General features: G+C 38.8%; 3 protein-coding genes across 3 annotated transcripts; 2 read left to right on the top strand and 1 right to left on the bottom strand.

Annotated features, from left to right (window-relative positions):
- The first annotated feature begins 2,663 nt into the window (after positions 1-2,663).
- Positions 2,664-3,808, top strand: LOC112177846 (agamous-like MADS-box protein AGL82). Its single transcript, XM_024316094.2, has 2 exons — positions 2,664-2,769; positions 3,020-3,808. The coding sequence occupies exon 2, from the start codon at positions 3,037-3,039 to the stop codon at positions 3,694-3,696; it is 660 nt and encodes a 219-aa protein (XP_024171862.1). The 5' UTR covers positions 2,664-2,769; positions 3,020-3,036; the 3' UTR covers positions 3,697-3,808.
- A 2,950-nt stretch (positions 3,809-6,758) lies between these two features.
- On the bottom strand, positions 6,759-8,541 carry LOC112179702. Its single transcript, XM_024318165.2, has 3 exons — positions 8,320-8,541; positions 8,002-8,169; positions 6,759-7,368 (listed from the first exon to the last, which is right to left on the bottom strand). The coding sequence occupies exons 1-3, from the start codon at positions 8,489-8,491 to the stop codon at positions 7,007-7,009; spliced, it is 702 nt and encodes a 233-aa protein (XP_024173933.1). The 5' UTR covers positions 8,492-8,541; the 3' UTR covers positions 6,759-7,006.
- Positions 8,542-8,686: 145 nt separating this feature from the next.
- On the top strand, positions 8,687-12,585 carry LOC112179601 (serine-threonine kinase receptor-associated protein). The gene is made up of 7 exons (XM_024318064.2): positions 8,687-8,821; positions 8,906-9,044; positions 9,306-9,387; positions 9,809-9,996; positions 11,562-11,693; positions 11,987-12,117; positions 12,239-12,585. Exons 1-7 carry the CDS (start codon positions 8,707-8,709, stop codon positions 12,349-12,351), a joined length of 900 nt encoding a protein of 299 aa, XP_024173832.1. The 5' UTR covers positions 8,687-8,706; the 3' UTR covers positions 12,352-12,585.
- Positions 12,586-16,892: the final 4,307 nt, after the last annotated feature.

A 16,892-nucleotide genomic window follows, 5' to 3' on the forward strand; every position in this document is an offset into this window, starting at 1 on the left:
TGCCTGTGTCGAAGGATGGTATGTGTAGTGGCACTATCCACGAGGCATTCGAGCTCTCCGGGAAACATACTGAAAAATAATAAAGTTCGAATTTAGAATATGTCCAAGACATTTGAATAAAATAAGTCGATACTTTATTAATGATAGCCAATGATTACATCAAAGTTTCTTGACTAAAATCTAATCCAATATAAAATCAAATAGTAGACAAATCGTAGTCACTTAATCCGTTCGGTAATTTCAATTTTGTTGTGACCAGGTAAGGTAAGGTGAGATTTTGGTGGAGCGTTGCTCACTTTTAAAACCGTTCTCTCAGATCAAACCTTGCCTAGACATCACAAGTACTCTTGAGTACGCCTAGAGGGAAAAAGTTAATACAATAAGTCATGTTATTGATTTAAGGCATAATTGCCATTACATGATTCTTGGAAAAAATAAAGGACTATACTAATCAAAATCTGCAGCATCCTTGTGCAATTCTTTGTCAGATTTAAAGTCCGCTATGGTGAGATTGGCGTGTGCATCATCACCTTCTTCTTCTACATCTTCGGCAAGATAGGTCTCATGTGCTCGAAATTCCCTATATGCCTTGTAATGTGCAGCTAATTGTTTGCTTGCATTGCATTGCTTGAACCAATGTTCAATAGATCCACATCTATGGCATGCATCATTACGATTTCCTCCCTTGAATTGAGATGCATCTTGTGCATGAGGACGAGATTGGCGTCCGTGTTGGACATTGGCGCCACCCCTATGGCCGGCGGCCTTGTGTCCCCCTCTCCCACGTTGGCTTTTGTTGCCACGTGTTCCCGCTCCATTGTGGCGGTTTCCTTCCTTTGTAGGGCGGTTATATGGACCAAAACGTCCGTTATGTCCCTTATTGTTAGGGTTCCGCTCCTTGCGCCCTCCTTTGGGTGCATGATTATAATTCGCCTCCTGAACGCTCTTAGTTCCGATAGGCCTTGAATTATAATTCTTCACGAGGATATTATCATGCTTTTCAGCTACAGACATAATAGTAATGAGCTGATGAAATCTCGTGATCCGTCTAGTATCGAATTCCGTTCGATATTGCTTTGAGAGCAAAATTGCTGAGACGGGGAAGGTAGAGAGAGTTTTCTCAATTAGTTCTTGCTCTGTGACTGGTTGTCCACAGAACCCCAACATGGTTTTGAGGCGTAGAACTTCTGAATTATATTCAGCTACAGACTTGAAGTCGGCGAATCGTAGATTGCCCCATTGAACTTTCAAGTCAGGGAGGAGGGTATCCTTGATATTACCAAATCGCTCTTCTAGCGCGACCCATAATTCTCTAGCATCCTTGATTGCCATGTACTCCAGTCGGAGTGATTTATCCATGTGGCGCCTCATCAAGATGAGGGCGGTGGCATTGTTCGTAGCCGTACGCTCAAATATGAGAGTAGGATTAGGAGCTTGAATTAAGGGTAGGATCCCTTTTGAAGTGAGATGGTGCTCAACATCCGTGGCCCAACTATGATATTCCGAGCCAGTTGAGGTAAGTGCAGGGAAGTCAAGTTTCGACATCCTGAAATAAGAAGAAGAAATATATTAGTTTCGGAGTTAAAACTTCCACGACAACTAAATATTTAAGATTTCCGAGCTATGCTACCAAGAAATCGATTTCCAAGAAAATTGGATTAGACCGAAACAATGATGTTTATAAGGTCATAAATCGATGCTTGCGGACGCTCTTAGTCCGAAGTCTTACGAACGCTCTTAGTTCGTTAATTGCGTGAATCCCCACGATTCCGCATTGAATCGAACCCACGTTCTATGAAAGGTGGGATGAAGAAGAAGGGAGGTTTTTAAGTCCCCGAGAAAAAGAAGAAATATTTAACTTCGAATTATAGGAATTTTAAAACTTACTCTTTTGAATACCTACTTGTATTTGGATCACGCGCGTGTCGATGCAGGCGTGATGGAGCGAAGCAAGTTGTGTAGAAGTTTGCAGCGACGTGGGGTAGCAGGGGCTGCAGAGATGCTGCAGTGGTAGCGAGTTGCAGCAGAAGAAAAAGAGGAGCTGCAGAGGCAGTAGCGCTGCAGGGGCAGCAGCGTGCGCAGGTGTGCGCGGTAGGAGCAGATGCGCTGCAGGGGCTGCGGGGCAGCAGGGGCTGCGGAGGTGCGCTGCAGGGGCAGGTGCGCAGCGGGGGCTGCGGGGCAGCAGGGGCTGCGGAGGTGCGCTGCAGGGGCAGGTGCGCAGCGAGGCTGCGGGGCAGCAGGGGCTGCGGAGGTGCGCTGCAGGGGCAGGTGCGCAGCGGGGGTATCGAGGGCTAGGAGCTTGCGCAGATTTTTGAGGAGAAGAAATTCTTTTCGGGTTTTTGGGTTTTAGCTTTTGTGGTCTAGGGCTCGTGCTGATAACGTGTTTAAGTATATTGGTATTGAGAGAGATTGATGAGAGGAGTGTATTTCATTATAGAGAATAGGAGCCCTATATATAGGGATTACAAAGTGCATAATCTAATGTTACAAGGAATACCAATCCGTGTAGGATTGGGAAATCTAGAACCTTCTCTCCTATTCCTATTCCTAGTTTGATAAGGCACACTAAACTTGATTTTCCTTCAACAGAAACTACTGTTATCTTATTATTTTTTCCTAGACGAAATAAAAAACAAATCAACTTAATAATAACTTTCCAAAATAGTGATCGATCTCTATTCTATAAAGCCAATCGAAACCAAATTAGCTTGTGTACTTTCTGGAGATTAGAAAGAGGTAGGGATCGAGAAGCTGTCAAAGTCGACCAAGGTACATATTTTATGTTTTTGATTTTTTTTTTTTACTGTGACTATATCGATCATGTTATGCGTATTGTTGATTGAATATACTTCTGTTCTAGATTAGTTGTGGCTGTTGTGGTTTTCAATTGTAGTTTATTAGGGTTTGTGAGTAGAGACAATTATTATCGCAGTACAAGTCTTCACCCAGCAGTAATTTGTGTCCTATCTTACTCTAATTTCCTTGGTTTTCTGTATAATATTAACGCATCGTTGAACAGATACAACTTTTAGAAGTATGGACCCTCAAAGAAACATACAAGAACTATCGTCCAGTAAGAGTGATCGTAAAAAGGTTCGGGATCGAAAGAAGAATTTAATCAAGAAAGCCGAGGAGCTTTCAAAGCTTTGTGGTGTTGATGTATGCTTGATCCTCTACCAACGTCAAAGTACTATAGCAGAGACTTGGCCCCAAGATCCTGCGCAAGTCAAACGCATTATCACTGGGTACAAGGCAAACCCGGCAATCAGAGATGCTAGCATTCCTTCATCGGAGACAAAGGGTTTGGAAGAAACCAAGCCTCGAAAGTCAGATGGTGGTCGTGAGAACGTTCTTAATAATTCCGATGAGGAGAGGGAGATGCTGTACCCGACATGGGATGATCGATTAGATTACTGTTCTGAGGACGAATTGTTTAGACTGGTTGCTTCCTTGGATGCAAAGCTAGAAGCTTCAACAAAGAGGATTGATTCACTATCGATGAAAAGCTGTAGCGGTTTTGTGACCCCAAAAAACAAACGCAGCAAAGCTGGTGCACTTGATCATCATGACAAGGTGAATTCGAACTTGAACTTGGTCCCTTTTCGTGAGATTAATGATCTTGATGACCCAAGATCATCCAGAAACTACAGTGGTATTCCAACCATGCAATTCATGAGGTCTTCTTATATGCAATAAGCCGACTGGATTTCATGTCGAGACTCAGATTGGTCAAACAAATCTAGGGCATGGGTCCAACCCTTGTACTCAGATTTAATATGTTCTCCATCATTTACGTTGTACTTATCAATTGTTACGTGATATATTTTGTCCAGATTTAGGTACTTTTTTTTTCTTCTGTCGAGAATAATTGATCTTTTATAACATTTGAGAATAATTGATTCAAGTACTTTTGAGTTTTGCCTGTATTTAATTACAAAGAATTACTACTCTTTGTGGAGTGAGATCCTTTACAGTAATACAATCTACAAAAAGATGAGATTAGAGAATCCATGTCAATGAGAAATAGGAAACTAGAATTTCGAGTTCAAGCAGGAACAAACCAAAGTTAGCATTCAAATGGTACTCCTGCTTCAGTATACTCTCCTCCTCCTCTCTCTTTCCCCCCTCTCTATATATGCCAAAGGTAGCTGGTGACTCTCATTCTAGCTTGGCTCATACAAGTCTTGCAGGTTCAGTGCTATTACTGTAGGTGGGAGTGTGGGACACGAAATGGAAAAACGGTACCGTTCAGCTGTTCCGAGATTCCACTTGGGATCCAGTTTAAATTCTACGAGCAAACCAGACATGCTTTCGGAACACTTGGAAACATTTTCGTGAGGACGTGATTGACCTCGAGACCAAAAAGCTCAATTTTGTCCTTGTCTCCGAGCTACCTAATGAGGATACTTCTGGGGTTGGGGTTCTTGTTTCCAGCCATGTAACGTGGATACTACTAGAGGTACTCAATGCTCATCATTATCGAGTTTCTTAATCTGGATGACAGGGTTAATTCTGGCCTTCAGTTTCTTCAGAGTTAAGGGATTCCTTTGTTGCTATTTCTGTTCCAAAATTGAGAGCAGCAATTGTTTGGTTTTGGTTTTGTTGATATCTTCATGCTGTATCTTTCTAAGTTTACTGAGTTTCTTGTCTACTCTGTACTATCTCTTTATTAATAAATTGTTGTTTCGTAAAGAAACACAAAAGATATAAAGAAAAAACGAGTAATAATGTCTTTACAGTTGATGTGCCCTGGAAGAATTGAGAGTATATCTAATGACATGAATGATCATACTGGATCCCTTAACTCTGAAGAAACTGAAGCCCAGAACCCTGTCCTCCAGATTAAGAAACTCGATAATCATGAGCATTGAGTGTTCTGGTTTTGGATTGAGCATTAGTGACTGATCCTGACTCGATGGTTTCTATTTCAGCATTTTCTTCTCATATCAATTGATGTGGTGGGTACTATATGATTCACATTCGTGTTCAATCAATCTATGATTTAGTTGATTACTGATTAGTTACATGCTCCATGTTTGAAATTTTGTGTGTGTGTGTGTGAACTGTGAAGTTGCTTGCGTTTGAATACTTTGCTAGTTTTGATGGGACTCAAAGAACCTTACAGTCTTACTTTAAATTACTACTACGTTGATTCCATTAATGTTTTACGGCTAGATACTCTGTGAGATTGTGACTGTCATTAGGTAACTCAAGAGACGTAGAATTCACTGGTCCAGAAATCAGTAACTCTTTAGACAAGGCCCTTAATTCGAGTTGTTATTATCCTCCGATTCCAACTCAGCTTGTGTCTCAAACTTCACCGCCAAGTCTTTTATAGTTTTATGGTTAGTTCACTTAATTCTCTACTCGTGCTGATAGTTGACTTGACAAGCAAGGTTACTAGAATTCTATATGTGCTGCCTTCAGCTGCATCTCTGACTTTTATATTGTAGCGGTGGATTGTACTTGAATGTTTTGAATTGACAGTGGTTCCATTATTCATTCCAAAACCTGAAACATACATTTTGGTTTTATTTGGTGCTGATCTATGCCCTGTATCAAGTTTGATAATTTGAGTCTTTTTTGGGGTTAATTAGGTGCAGCTTGTGAATTTGTGATGGCAAGTGTACAGCAACCCTGCTTTCACATTAAAGCCATACCCAGAAAGGACTCGCTGTTTGTAGTTCTTTCCAAGAAGTTTTTTTTTCCCCTCACAACATGATCAATAGGTCATCAAGTCAACATGACAAAAAACAAAAAATAGCAGATTGGAAAAAGAACAAACAAAACCCAGAAACAAGTACAAAAATGAAGAATCAAGAATACAAAAGCAGCTGAGGAAGATTTACTAATTAGGTTTATATAGTATGCTATAACATCAAGAAAATTTTGTACTAAACTTTGTGATGATTTTCCCCAAACAGATGAACAATTCGACAAGAACCTTCCACTACTACGACTCACGTCTAGACAATCATCTAAGGGTCACTTCCCCAACAAAAGAACTGCTTATTAAGAAACTGTGAATACCTCTATCAGTCAAATCAGTATCTTGACGACGCCACAAGTCCAAAAGTAAATGCACCACATTTTGACCGACATTTGAATTTGCAACCTATCACAAACCCTATTACCCAAAAGAAAAAAGAAAAAAGAAAAAAGAAAAAAAAAAAAAAAAAACTATCATAAAGCCTAAAAAAACCCTTGTAATAGAAGCAGCAACTGGTCCAGAGCTGGCGTGTGTATTACACTCTCAATCTAATCCTGCAAGAATCCATTCTCTTCTGCCACTATCCAAGCGTGGAAGAAAACATATTTGTAGGCCTCCAAGCATTGAATTTCAGCCAAATGGAGGATATGAACTATAAATGTGAAATGCACAGCACTGAACTGATAAATCTTTCTACAATGACTTGGTCATGGATTGGCAAGTAGCAATACAAGAATTAAGTAGTTCCAAATTGCAAATTATGTGCAAATTATAGATGACTTCTACTGCCCCAGGAAAGTTGCCCCGTCTCTCAAATTTTTCACCCTCTTCATTTTATTTTATCAATTTCATCTCAGCTCAATCCAAAAAGAAACAAAATTTCCAGACAAATCATCTGAACTAAATCGCTATGGGTCCAAAATCTTGCAAAACATTATATAAACACACAGTTTTTCGGGCATCTTCTCTGCTCACAAAGTTACCCTAACCAAATCCTCTACTCACTGACCATTTATCCAGAACAACTTGACAAAAAAAAAAAAAAAAAAGCCGGAACAACAAGATATATATATCATTATGAGCTTATAACACAGGCCATATTGACTTGGCATCTTCCCTGTTCACAAAGTTCACCTAACCGAATCCTACACTCGCTGACACCATTTATTAAGAACAGATATATATTGTTATAAGCTTAAAATACAAGGCCAAATTGCCTTGGCATTGTCCTTGTTCACAAAGCTAACATCATCCAATCCTCTACAGCACTGTTTCTTTGCCAAGATCAACGTTGAATTAGCTTATGATCAATGCATCTTCTGATTTGGATCGAGTCTTATGTCTCTTTGTGCGTGGGCAGTCCTCAGGCAAGTGGTCACCAAGGCATAAACAAAAAATACACACCTTCATAACAGCACGTCCTCCCTCCGTACCACATGACTGACAATCTCCAACAGGCTGGCTAACCCTATGACCACATATCCGACACACCACCATATACTCGGGGCCAACATTTACACCCTGAGGGACAAAGTTCATGTAAGAGCAATCTACATCAAAGTGGTCCTTCTTGCCACAAATCCTGCAATTGTGCAGACTATCTCCACCTCCTTCATAGACAAACGGAATAGAAGCCTTTGGTTCTTTGGATTTGCTGGCTGTTTGTTAGCAGTGCCATTGTCAAATACCAATTTAAAAAATGAAAATCTACACTAATCAAAGCTAAATATTCTTGTTATACAAACTTGAATGCATCTATGACTTTATATAAAACATCATGTCAATCACATTAGTACAAGACTATCAGTTGACATGTCTAGCTTACCTAATATGTAAATTATAGCTGAGAATTATTTGCCAGTACAGGCCTCATTGAAGCCTAAAACTTAATAAAATGTAACATTCCATATCAGAGACACACCATTCATAATTTGCCAAGTCATTGCTACATCACTCTAGAGGATCTTACTTTTTCTCAAATCCAACAATTATATGCGATTTCACATATTTTACTTCAAATACTAACTAAAGTAGTTTATCAAATCACAGATCAATTGCTGAACTGACTAAACTCATCCCCCGATTAGTCTCTTCTATTTACGGGGTGCTTTTTTCATTTAACAACCTACTTATCTAATCATCCTTGTTCATTGGTCAAACTAGATCCAATGAAACAAAGAGAAAGAGAGTTGCAACAGAGGCTATTTGGTACTCACATAAACAAATGAAGCAACATATATTGTTTCTTAGAACAAACTAGATATCCAATGAAACAAAATTGAAAAGCATACCTTTCTTCTCCCTTGCCCGTTTAAAGAAGAGTTCATCAAACTTCGGGGTAGGGAGAAAGCGACATAGGATGGTTGATTCGTCCTTTGTGAGCTTGTCTGGTTCTTCTGCCAAAAGGTGAGACAGGCGTTTTAGCTCTTCATCACTAGGAGGTTCTTCAGGCTTGTTACCTGTTAGTTAGCCGGCCATATTTTATTGTTAAAAAACAAATAAAAAACGAAGCCGAAACAGATTGAGATGTATGGTTAACCTAGAAAGAAAGAAGACATGTTCAATTTGACCTCAGAAGCAAGTAAGTCATGACGGATGGAAACACTCACAGTACTGTGCCGGAACCCAGATCTCGTCGTCGTCGTCCTTGTTTTTCATTGGCAACATACGTATGCAGGTCGGCTCTCTGAGGTCGTCGCCCTTGAGCCATCCGCGTTTCGCCAGTTGCGCCGGATCGCAGCCCACCTCCTTGCCGGCTGGTTTCTCTATCATCAGAGACATTGATTAAGGACTAGGGTTTCTCATCAGAGACATTGATTAAGGACTAGGGTTTCTCTATTCGTTCGTTTCGTCCTGTCCTCCTTTTATTAATAGAGAGAATAATAGAGATTAACACACGTGGCAAAACCTTAGCCGTTGGACCAGAACAGATTTTTTTGGCCCCCTACAAAATCCAGGATCCCAAGTCTTTGTCGGTCAATCCATAGTTAATTACAATGGCCATGGCTCACGCTCACACCGTTGTTTGCCCCGGTCATGAGCGTTCGATTATGGATCTTTGTTACAGCCCAGATCCTTGTGGTGGTTCTCTTCTGCTCAGTGCTAGCATGGGTAAGCATAATCCTCAACACGTACCCCAATCTCCATAATCTCTACTTTCTCTGTAATTTCTCTCTCTCTCTCTAATCTCTGTAGATAGGCGGGCCATTCTGAGAGATGGAGAGTGCGGAGATTGGATTAGAACATTTGCTGAACAAACTTCTTCAGTATGGAATTGCTCTTTGAATATTACTGCAACTGCTTCAACGGCTGCAACTGCCTCTCACTGCAATGCGTATGCCCTTGCAATTCATTCTTGCAAGAATGCCACTTTTCTCTGCATTTTCACGCTTTATATTATTCATTCACACACTATTTCCTCTATTTGCCACATATCCAATAGGCACACACAAATGTGTTTTTGTGTATATTGATCATGTTTCAACAATCATATTTTCTCACCTCTCCAACAATTCTCCTTTACATAGCTTTGATCCATCAATACATATTGGCCAAAAACTGATCAAAAGTTGATATGTTATGTGCATACATGTAGCAAAATTTGGGATCTGCAAACAGGACGGTTGTTGCACATAATTCAAAGCCGCAATCTTGTTCAATCCTGTGCTTTCTCAAAGGTAGTTTCTTTTCTTGCTAAGTCCTGTATAAACTGAACAAACAAGGAGAGATATTAGTTCCAATTTATAGAATTTTTCTCTTTTGTAAGCTTCATGCTGCCTTCATAAATGTGTTAAACCACATAATTGTGTTCCAGCGTACTTGCACTAGGATGGATGTTGTATACTTGGACTAGCTATCTTACTTTAGTACAAGTGAAAATGTTTTATACAGTGGCAGGTGGCAGCTTTTGTGGTTTTTATTAGCCTCCAAACTAGTTAGATTTGGTTTGAAACTTCAGATCTCACAGTGTCTAGAATGTATTGCTGGAATCATTTGGTGGTGGGAAATTGGTTAATGGATGCTAACACATTAAGTTATGGTTTATCCTTTCGCATTTATGTATGGTACAATCTAATTTGGTTTGTTAAATGATGATAGAATGGGCACAGTTTGCTAACAGGAGGACTCGGCTACACTATCCGTATATTTGATTTGGAACATCCACATGGAAAACCAGAAATCTTACGGGAGTCAAATAAACCTCAGCGAGGATCAGTTCTTACTGCTGCATGGCTCCACAACGATCAGGTCATATTGAGTACATGTAGTCTTCTACAGGGTGTCAGGTAACCATGTTTATGAAACAATCTGATTTTCAAGCTAGCCTTTCTTACCTTTTCTTTTGTTAAATCCTGTTTATTAACCTACGTTTGACATCTATCAGTCTTATCCTCAATTTAAATTAGATCATGTTTGTCTATAATCTTGTCAAATTTTGATCTTCAAATGACCTGTTAAAATATATGTTATGTGCTGACGTGCTGATATTAATGCTAAAAGTGGATAAGAACAATAGAAAATCATTTATTAATTTATTTTTCTTTTTTATCCTTCCATCTCTCTTGACCTGTCTCATCCTCAAATCTTAAAATCAACTAATCCTCCATGTTTCAATTTCCAAGCCATTAATTTCAGCCCACTCTTATCTACTGTGGGCCTGCTGCTGCTGCTGCTGATGTTTTATTTTTATTTTCTTATTTTTTTTTCATAACTACGAGCTATAGAAAAATAAATTAGTTATAGTGAGAGAATTCACCATTCTTCTATGTGAAGGGAGATATATGTTTTAGTTGTTTTGGTTCCAGCCATCTCTCCTGCCTCACCCCCTTCTTCTTCATCACCCAAATTGCATTGCAACACCACATTTATGCAATATCTACAAAGAGTAAAAAAAAAAGGAAGAAGAAGAAGACATTCTGTCCCTGCTAATATGGCCTCAAGATAGAAGGGCTTAGTTTGTGAGTCGAACCTTCAAACCCAAACCTGTAGAAGAAGCCGTGACTCGCACCTTACGGAACAGTGGCTTGGACTAGGGGCTTGCATAAGGTTACCTTACATCAAGAGGCTTAAAACTTTCTGATTTGCTAATATTGAATTATCAATTGGAAATATCAACTTTTGGAATGCTCAGGAAAAGGTTGGTTATAACTCCCATCCACTTTTTGAGAAACATTTGCTGGGCTACGCCTGAGATAAATTGGTTCAAAATTTAATATAGATGGTACGAGGAATTCTACTAATAGCAAGATTGGGACCAGTTGTATCATTAGGGAATGTAATGGCAACTGGCTAGAAGGCTTAACCTGCAATCTTGGTGTCGGGAAAATTTTGGTTGCTGAGACGTGGGGGTTATATTTGGGTTTCAAAATGGCATATGAAATGAAGCTTCCAATGTTATTGTAGAATCTATTTGGGTTTGAAAATCGCATATGAAATGAAGCTTCCTATGTTATGGTAGAATCCGATTCAAAGACTGTTGATTCCTTGATTCATGAGTTTGACTGAGATTTGCATCCCTTGGCCTCAACTCTTCATTACCGTTGTTTACCTTTTATTCTTGTGTTTTGATGTTTCTATTTTTTTATTTAATTTTTAGTAAACTTTCAAAGATTTTTTTTTTTTTTGGCCCCTAAAGATTAGAAAAATATTCAAATAATTCTATGATTATTGGAAACTTCAAGTGAGACACATAATCGAATTGAAAGCCAGGGATTAAATCGGTGAAGAGTGTACATTGCAGGGTAGTAAATTGAATCTAACTGAATTTTCTAAAAACTATTGATTCTGTTGGTACCTAAACAGTTGTTATCGCATTCTTACTGAGCTTGTTAATTTACTGGTGACTATACAGATTATGGGATCGAAGGAGTGGTAAGATACTCCGTACACTCGAGACTGAGTCAATCGTGAGAAGTTCAGAACTGAGTCAAGGTTATATCACCACTGCTGCTGGCTCTACGGTGACATTTTGGGATGAAACCGAGTAAGTTTTGAGATTTTAGGTCAAAAATGAAAAAGGTTAAAGAAATCACTAATACCAAAAAGTTGTGTGGCATATATACATATATATAAATATACTTTTTGGTTTTCTGGACTCATTGTAGAGTTCCATTATAAGAGTTTTTCAAGTTGCAGTGTCTAACAGTAATATTCAGTATGGCTGGATTATTATTCTTGGTCATGAGAGCTAGCTTTTAGTAGATTTTTGTATTAAGAGTTTTCCTTCGTGTATTTTGATAGTTTTCTGTACAGTCGGTTTATGAATTACTTTTACAGCTTTAGGTGCGTGAATCGCTACAAAATGCCATGCATGGTACAATCGGCTTCTTTGTATGGGAACAAGTTTATTGCAGGGGGAGATGATGGGCTTGTTCGTTTGTTTGATTTCCATACTGGTGAAGAGATTGGTATGAGCTCCAAATATACCATTATTTTTTTACGAGTTCATTTTTTTGGTAGCAATTTCATCTGGTTTATGTTTTTTAGTTTCTTATTTTGAACCATAAGTGTGTCAATTGTATCACGCAGAACAATCTAATATGGGTGACTTCGGAACCGTTTTATGTGTGCGTTTCTCGCCTGATGGAAAATCCTATGCCGCGGGATTTGAAGATGGCACTGTTATAATCAAGAAGTTGTAGATAAAAGTCGAAAGAGGAGGCTGTATTGATCATACTGGACTTGGCTGTCCGCGTTAATTACATTATCATTGGCCTATGTGATGCAGGATATAATAAAAAAAAAATGTACTTTATTTAGGATTTTTATATGAATATATCTTGGGATTTAGTTTAGCCTATTGTTATTAGGACTCGTGCATATTGTGGTGGAACTATTTTTAGTCTATCAATTGAGGCACGTAATAGTTTGGCAGACTTGATTGATGAAGATTATAAACCCCCTAAATCTCTTGTTCTCTAATTAATTCCCTCCTATCTGTACCGATATTAATTCTCCCCGATCCTAGTTCATTGTTCACCTGCTCCTACAATAGCTAACTTGAACAAACTTTTTTAATACAACTTAATTTTTAGTTCAGTGCCGCTGGATGTTCAGACCAATATGATATGATAACTTACGACTTCACCCCCTAGTTTTTATGTGTTAAAGTAGTATGCTTGATAGCAACTCAAGATTTCTCTCTTGGAATATCTTTTATTGTAGTTATTTCAATTCAAATTTTTTCTAGTTTAAATAAAAAATCTGGCAGATGTTGGGAAATTAATTCGTTCTCTTCCTTGAAAAACGTGTTAGGGTTAAGACCGGTTCCTTTCGATTGAGAACTTGAGTTCGTCCAATGGCACCCGACCGGTGCTGGCCTCCGGCCTCGCAGACATTTTGGGATCCGCTGCCGGACGGGTATTCGATCTGATAAGTTTCAAGGGCCTCATGGGCTGTTGCGCTCTAGTTTGATCCAAATGGCTTCGACCTGAGTCTTTTTGGTAACATCTCTGTGACCGGCGGCGTGGTTGTGCTAATCAAGGTCGGCGACTTGTTCTGAACCGACGGTGGTGTAAACGGTGAGGCGCTGGACTGGCGGGATTCGGAATCGGGTCTTCACGGCGTGCTCTATGACTGTGGGTGGCGCGGCAGTTTGGGTCGAAGCGGAGGAGGTCGCAGCAGCATAGATTGGGGCGGCACGGGTAGGGGCAAAGCTAATCGGGTGGCAGTGCTGGGCATGTGGTGTACGACATGGCGTCAAGAGATGATGGGCCAGGACCAGATCATCTTGATGGGCTCTGGAGTTGGCCTATTCCATTTGGATGCTCTTGGGCTTACTATTTTGGGCTGGGGTGTTTTGCCCTAGGCCCATACCTATGTTTTTAGTTTTGTCTAATTACAATAAGTTCCTTGTATTTAGGAAGGTAAGCACCGATGTGCACTATATGTATCTCTAGCATCTCTAGAGTAGTACCAAAGGAGGGTCTCCGCTATCTCTACGTATTTGATTGTATAATGAGTAGAACTATATGTACGTACCACTTGTGGGTAAACCACTAGCTTCTTGTCTTTCTATGGCCTTAAATGACAACGGAAGGGTATGTAACGGCATATTCTAGCTTGTCATGAATATACATTTTCCCTAATTCAAAAAAAAAAAATTCTAGTTTTTTCTGGTGTGTCATTTAGAGTTGACTGCTTATTTTCTTATTCAAGAATAGGAAACTTGAGTTGTTTCATTTTCATTTATCTGTCGACATCGCCCATAGCCAAATTTTTTCCTTGTCAGCATAATAACGAGACAATATTCTAATAGAAAAATAGTGGTTCTATTCAGACCTCCCAATTTGTTATTTTGACCTTGTTCATTTGTTTACACAATTTTAAAACCAATTTTACCCCTCTGCAAATATAATAATAATAAATAAATAAAAACTCTGCATCTACATCGTAGCATGTAGCTTCCTTCTTACACCTTGTAGTTCTCTCTCCAATAGTATTCCTCTCCCTGCAAACAAAATTTATAAAGTTTAAGTTCAAACTTTGAAATAACTACTCTATCTTATTTATTTGAAATCACCATCTAATCAAAGATTAAGAAGAGAAAGAGATACGTTTTGATCAAAACAGGACAAAAAAAAGTATCATATGATCTAAGTAGTACACATCTCTCTTTCTCTCCAACTCTCTATTGTATTCCTCTCTCTATTTTCATTTCCCTCCTCCTCACTATCCCTTCATGTTTCTTCTCATTCCCCTTTCTCTCTTCTTGTACCTATCTCTTAATTGGTTGTCGATCACTGGCTCCAGGAGTTTGAGACGTCTTCATTGTTTCATGTCGAGTTTATTATTAGATTCTATAAATTGGATGATATTTGAAATCTTTGAATTTAAATTTGTGCAATTTCAATGACAATCTTTGAAATTAGAAAACAAAATAAGGGTCAAGACTTACTTTAACGGGAAAAATTCACCAACAGTGTTTGGACACTTGGGTGACTTTCAGAATGATACCTAAACTCTGAATGTTATCAATGTGTTGGGTGGATTTGTATAGAGGCTGCTAGGATTACTTGATTAGGTTGCATCTCCTCTGTTTACCCCTTCTGAGTTCAGGCACTGGGTCCAAAGCTTCAAGAAGCTTTGTAGCGTCTTTCCTTATTCCCTGCAGTAAGGTTGGCCTGCTGCAGTGGCATGCTCCTTGTGATATGTATCCAGAAACTTCGTATAGCGTTGACAGTCTGATAGATGAGCAAAGTACATGAAAAGGCTTGCAAGAAGGCATGTGGCGTGGGAGCTAGAAGCACATGAGTTGCAAAAGATGAGAGAATTGCTGCGGTGAGAGGTTTGTTGTTCCTGCGTGTTGCCTTTTCAATTCTTGTACCCTTTTCAACCCATGATAACTATCACGAAATATTGAATCCTCATTCTAATCTAGGTAGTCATCCACTTCGAATCGAAGTGAAGAAGGAGTGGATTTTTGGGAATGACTTATGGGTTTAAGGCCATTCAGAGCTTGAAAATGGTTTTGGATTGGAGGCTAGACCTACTTGGCTTATTGCTTGAGGCTTACTTGAAAGATGTATTGTTTAGAGCTTGTATGGGTTGCTTGGAGGTTGTGTTATGTCCCTGGCTTCGAGGTCCCATTGCAGGAACAAGAAACCTTAATTTATAGGCAAAAGGAAAGTGGAAAGCTACAGGAACTTGAGTAAACTCACAGTGCTAAGGTGAAAACTATATCACTGAGAACGAGACTAGGTTTGCGTGTCATGTCTCCCTGCAGCAAGGCTTAAAACATGGAATTATGTTTGTATCGTGTACTCTTACTGCAACGACGTGATCTTTACTGCAGTGATGAAGACCACCACAGGGATGTTAGTTTCAAGGCCATGTGAAGGGAAATATAGTGTGTATTTGGGGAAGAGATGATTCTCATAATTTGGTATAAAGTAGGATAACTACTGCAGGATAAAAGAAGGTATTGAAACTTGGATTGTTGGAAAGACTTTTGGGTAGATGATTGTGTTTAAGCTTATGGGTTTGGATTTTCTCATCTTTGCATGTCCATGTAATGATTTAGATTGTTGGACCTGGATTTTGGTCCCAAGTCCAAAACCGCCGACGATCGAAAATCAAGAACGGGCCTCATGTACTTCCGTTACCTTCCACACCACACTCAATCTTGTAAGCCCCAAGAGCATGATTGTGGCTTGGGTCCACGTGCATGGCATGACACTTAATAAGGCAGAATCGAAAGTGAATTGCAAGATCAAGAGTTCTTTCTAGCATAATGGGCTTTAAGCTATTAAAACCTATAATTTGTAGTTTTGTGCATTTATATTTGTATTTGGGCCTCGAACAACTACTGGGCATGAATATTGATTTTTTGGGTATCAACATTAGCCCCCTTGATTATGTAGGCTATGCAATGACTATGAAATAGGCTACATAATCAATAAGGAAGTAACCCAATGTAAGCATGAAAACCAAGTGTATAGAAGCATGAAATTTGAAAGAATTAGTCACATGAGAACTTGAAGTATTGGCGTGATTTGCTTTACGGAAGAGTGCATGTGTTTACAAGGACAATGAAGAAAATAAGTAAGCATAAGATAATGAGAATGAGTTAAGTAAAAGTGAAATTAATAATGAATTAGTGTAAAATAAGAGGGAACTTGAAAGTAAAGCATGTGTGCGATTGAATGAAGAGTGAGAATAATATGGTAAAAGCTAGTAGAATAATTGTGAACAAAAGAAAATGAACAAATTTTAAACATAATGAAAAGTGCATAAAGTGTTCAGCATAGTTTATGGAAGATAAGTAAGTAATGAGCAAACGAGGATAATCAAGAGATATAGAAAATAAGTTGTTCTTTCGAAAATGAAGAACATGAGTATTAGATGAACAAGTAATTTGGCGAGTAAGAATAATAAGCTGAAGAAGAGTAGAAACGATTTTTGACTTCAAAGTTGATGACGAAGAGCATAACAACAAAAACATTTGCAAAATAATTGAGAAATGAAAAGGAAGTTAAAACGAAATAGGTAAGTATGTGTGTGAAATATGATATGTAGTTACAGTAAAATAAGGTGTGCAAGATGAAAAGAGAGCATATAAATTATTTAATAGATAGCATGGGCATTTTCATTTGGCTCATAGATATGCTTGATGATTTGCTTCGAATGATGTGTAAAAAGATATATATTCTTTGCTTGGCATTTTCATACTTGATTATCTGTT

This window comes from Rosa chinensis, chromosome 7 (genome assembly GCF_002994745.2).
Source record: "Rosa chinensis cultivar Old Blush chromosome 7, RchiOBHm-V2, whole genome shotgun sequence".
NCBI lineage: Eukaryota > Viridiplantae > Streptophyta > Magnoliopsida > Rosales > Rosaceae > Rosa > Rosa chinensis.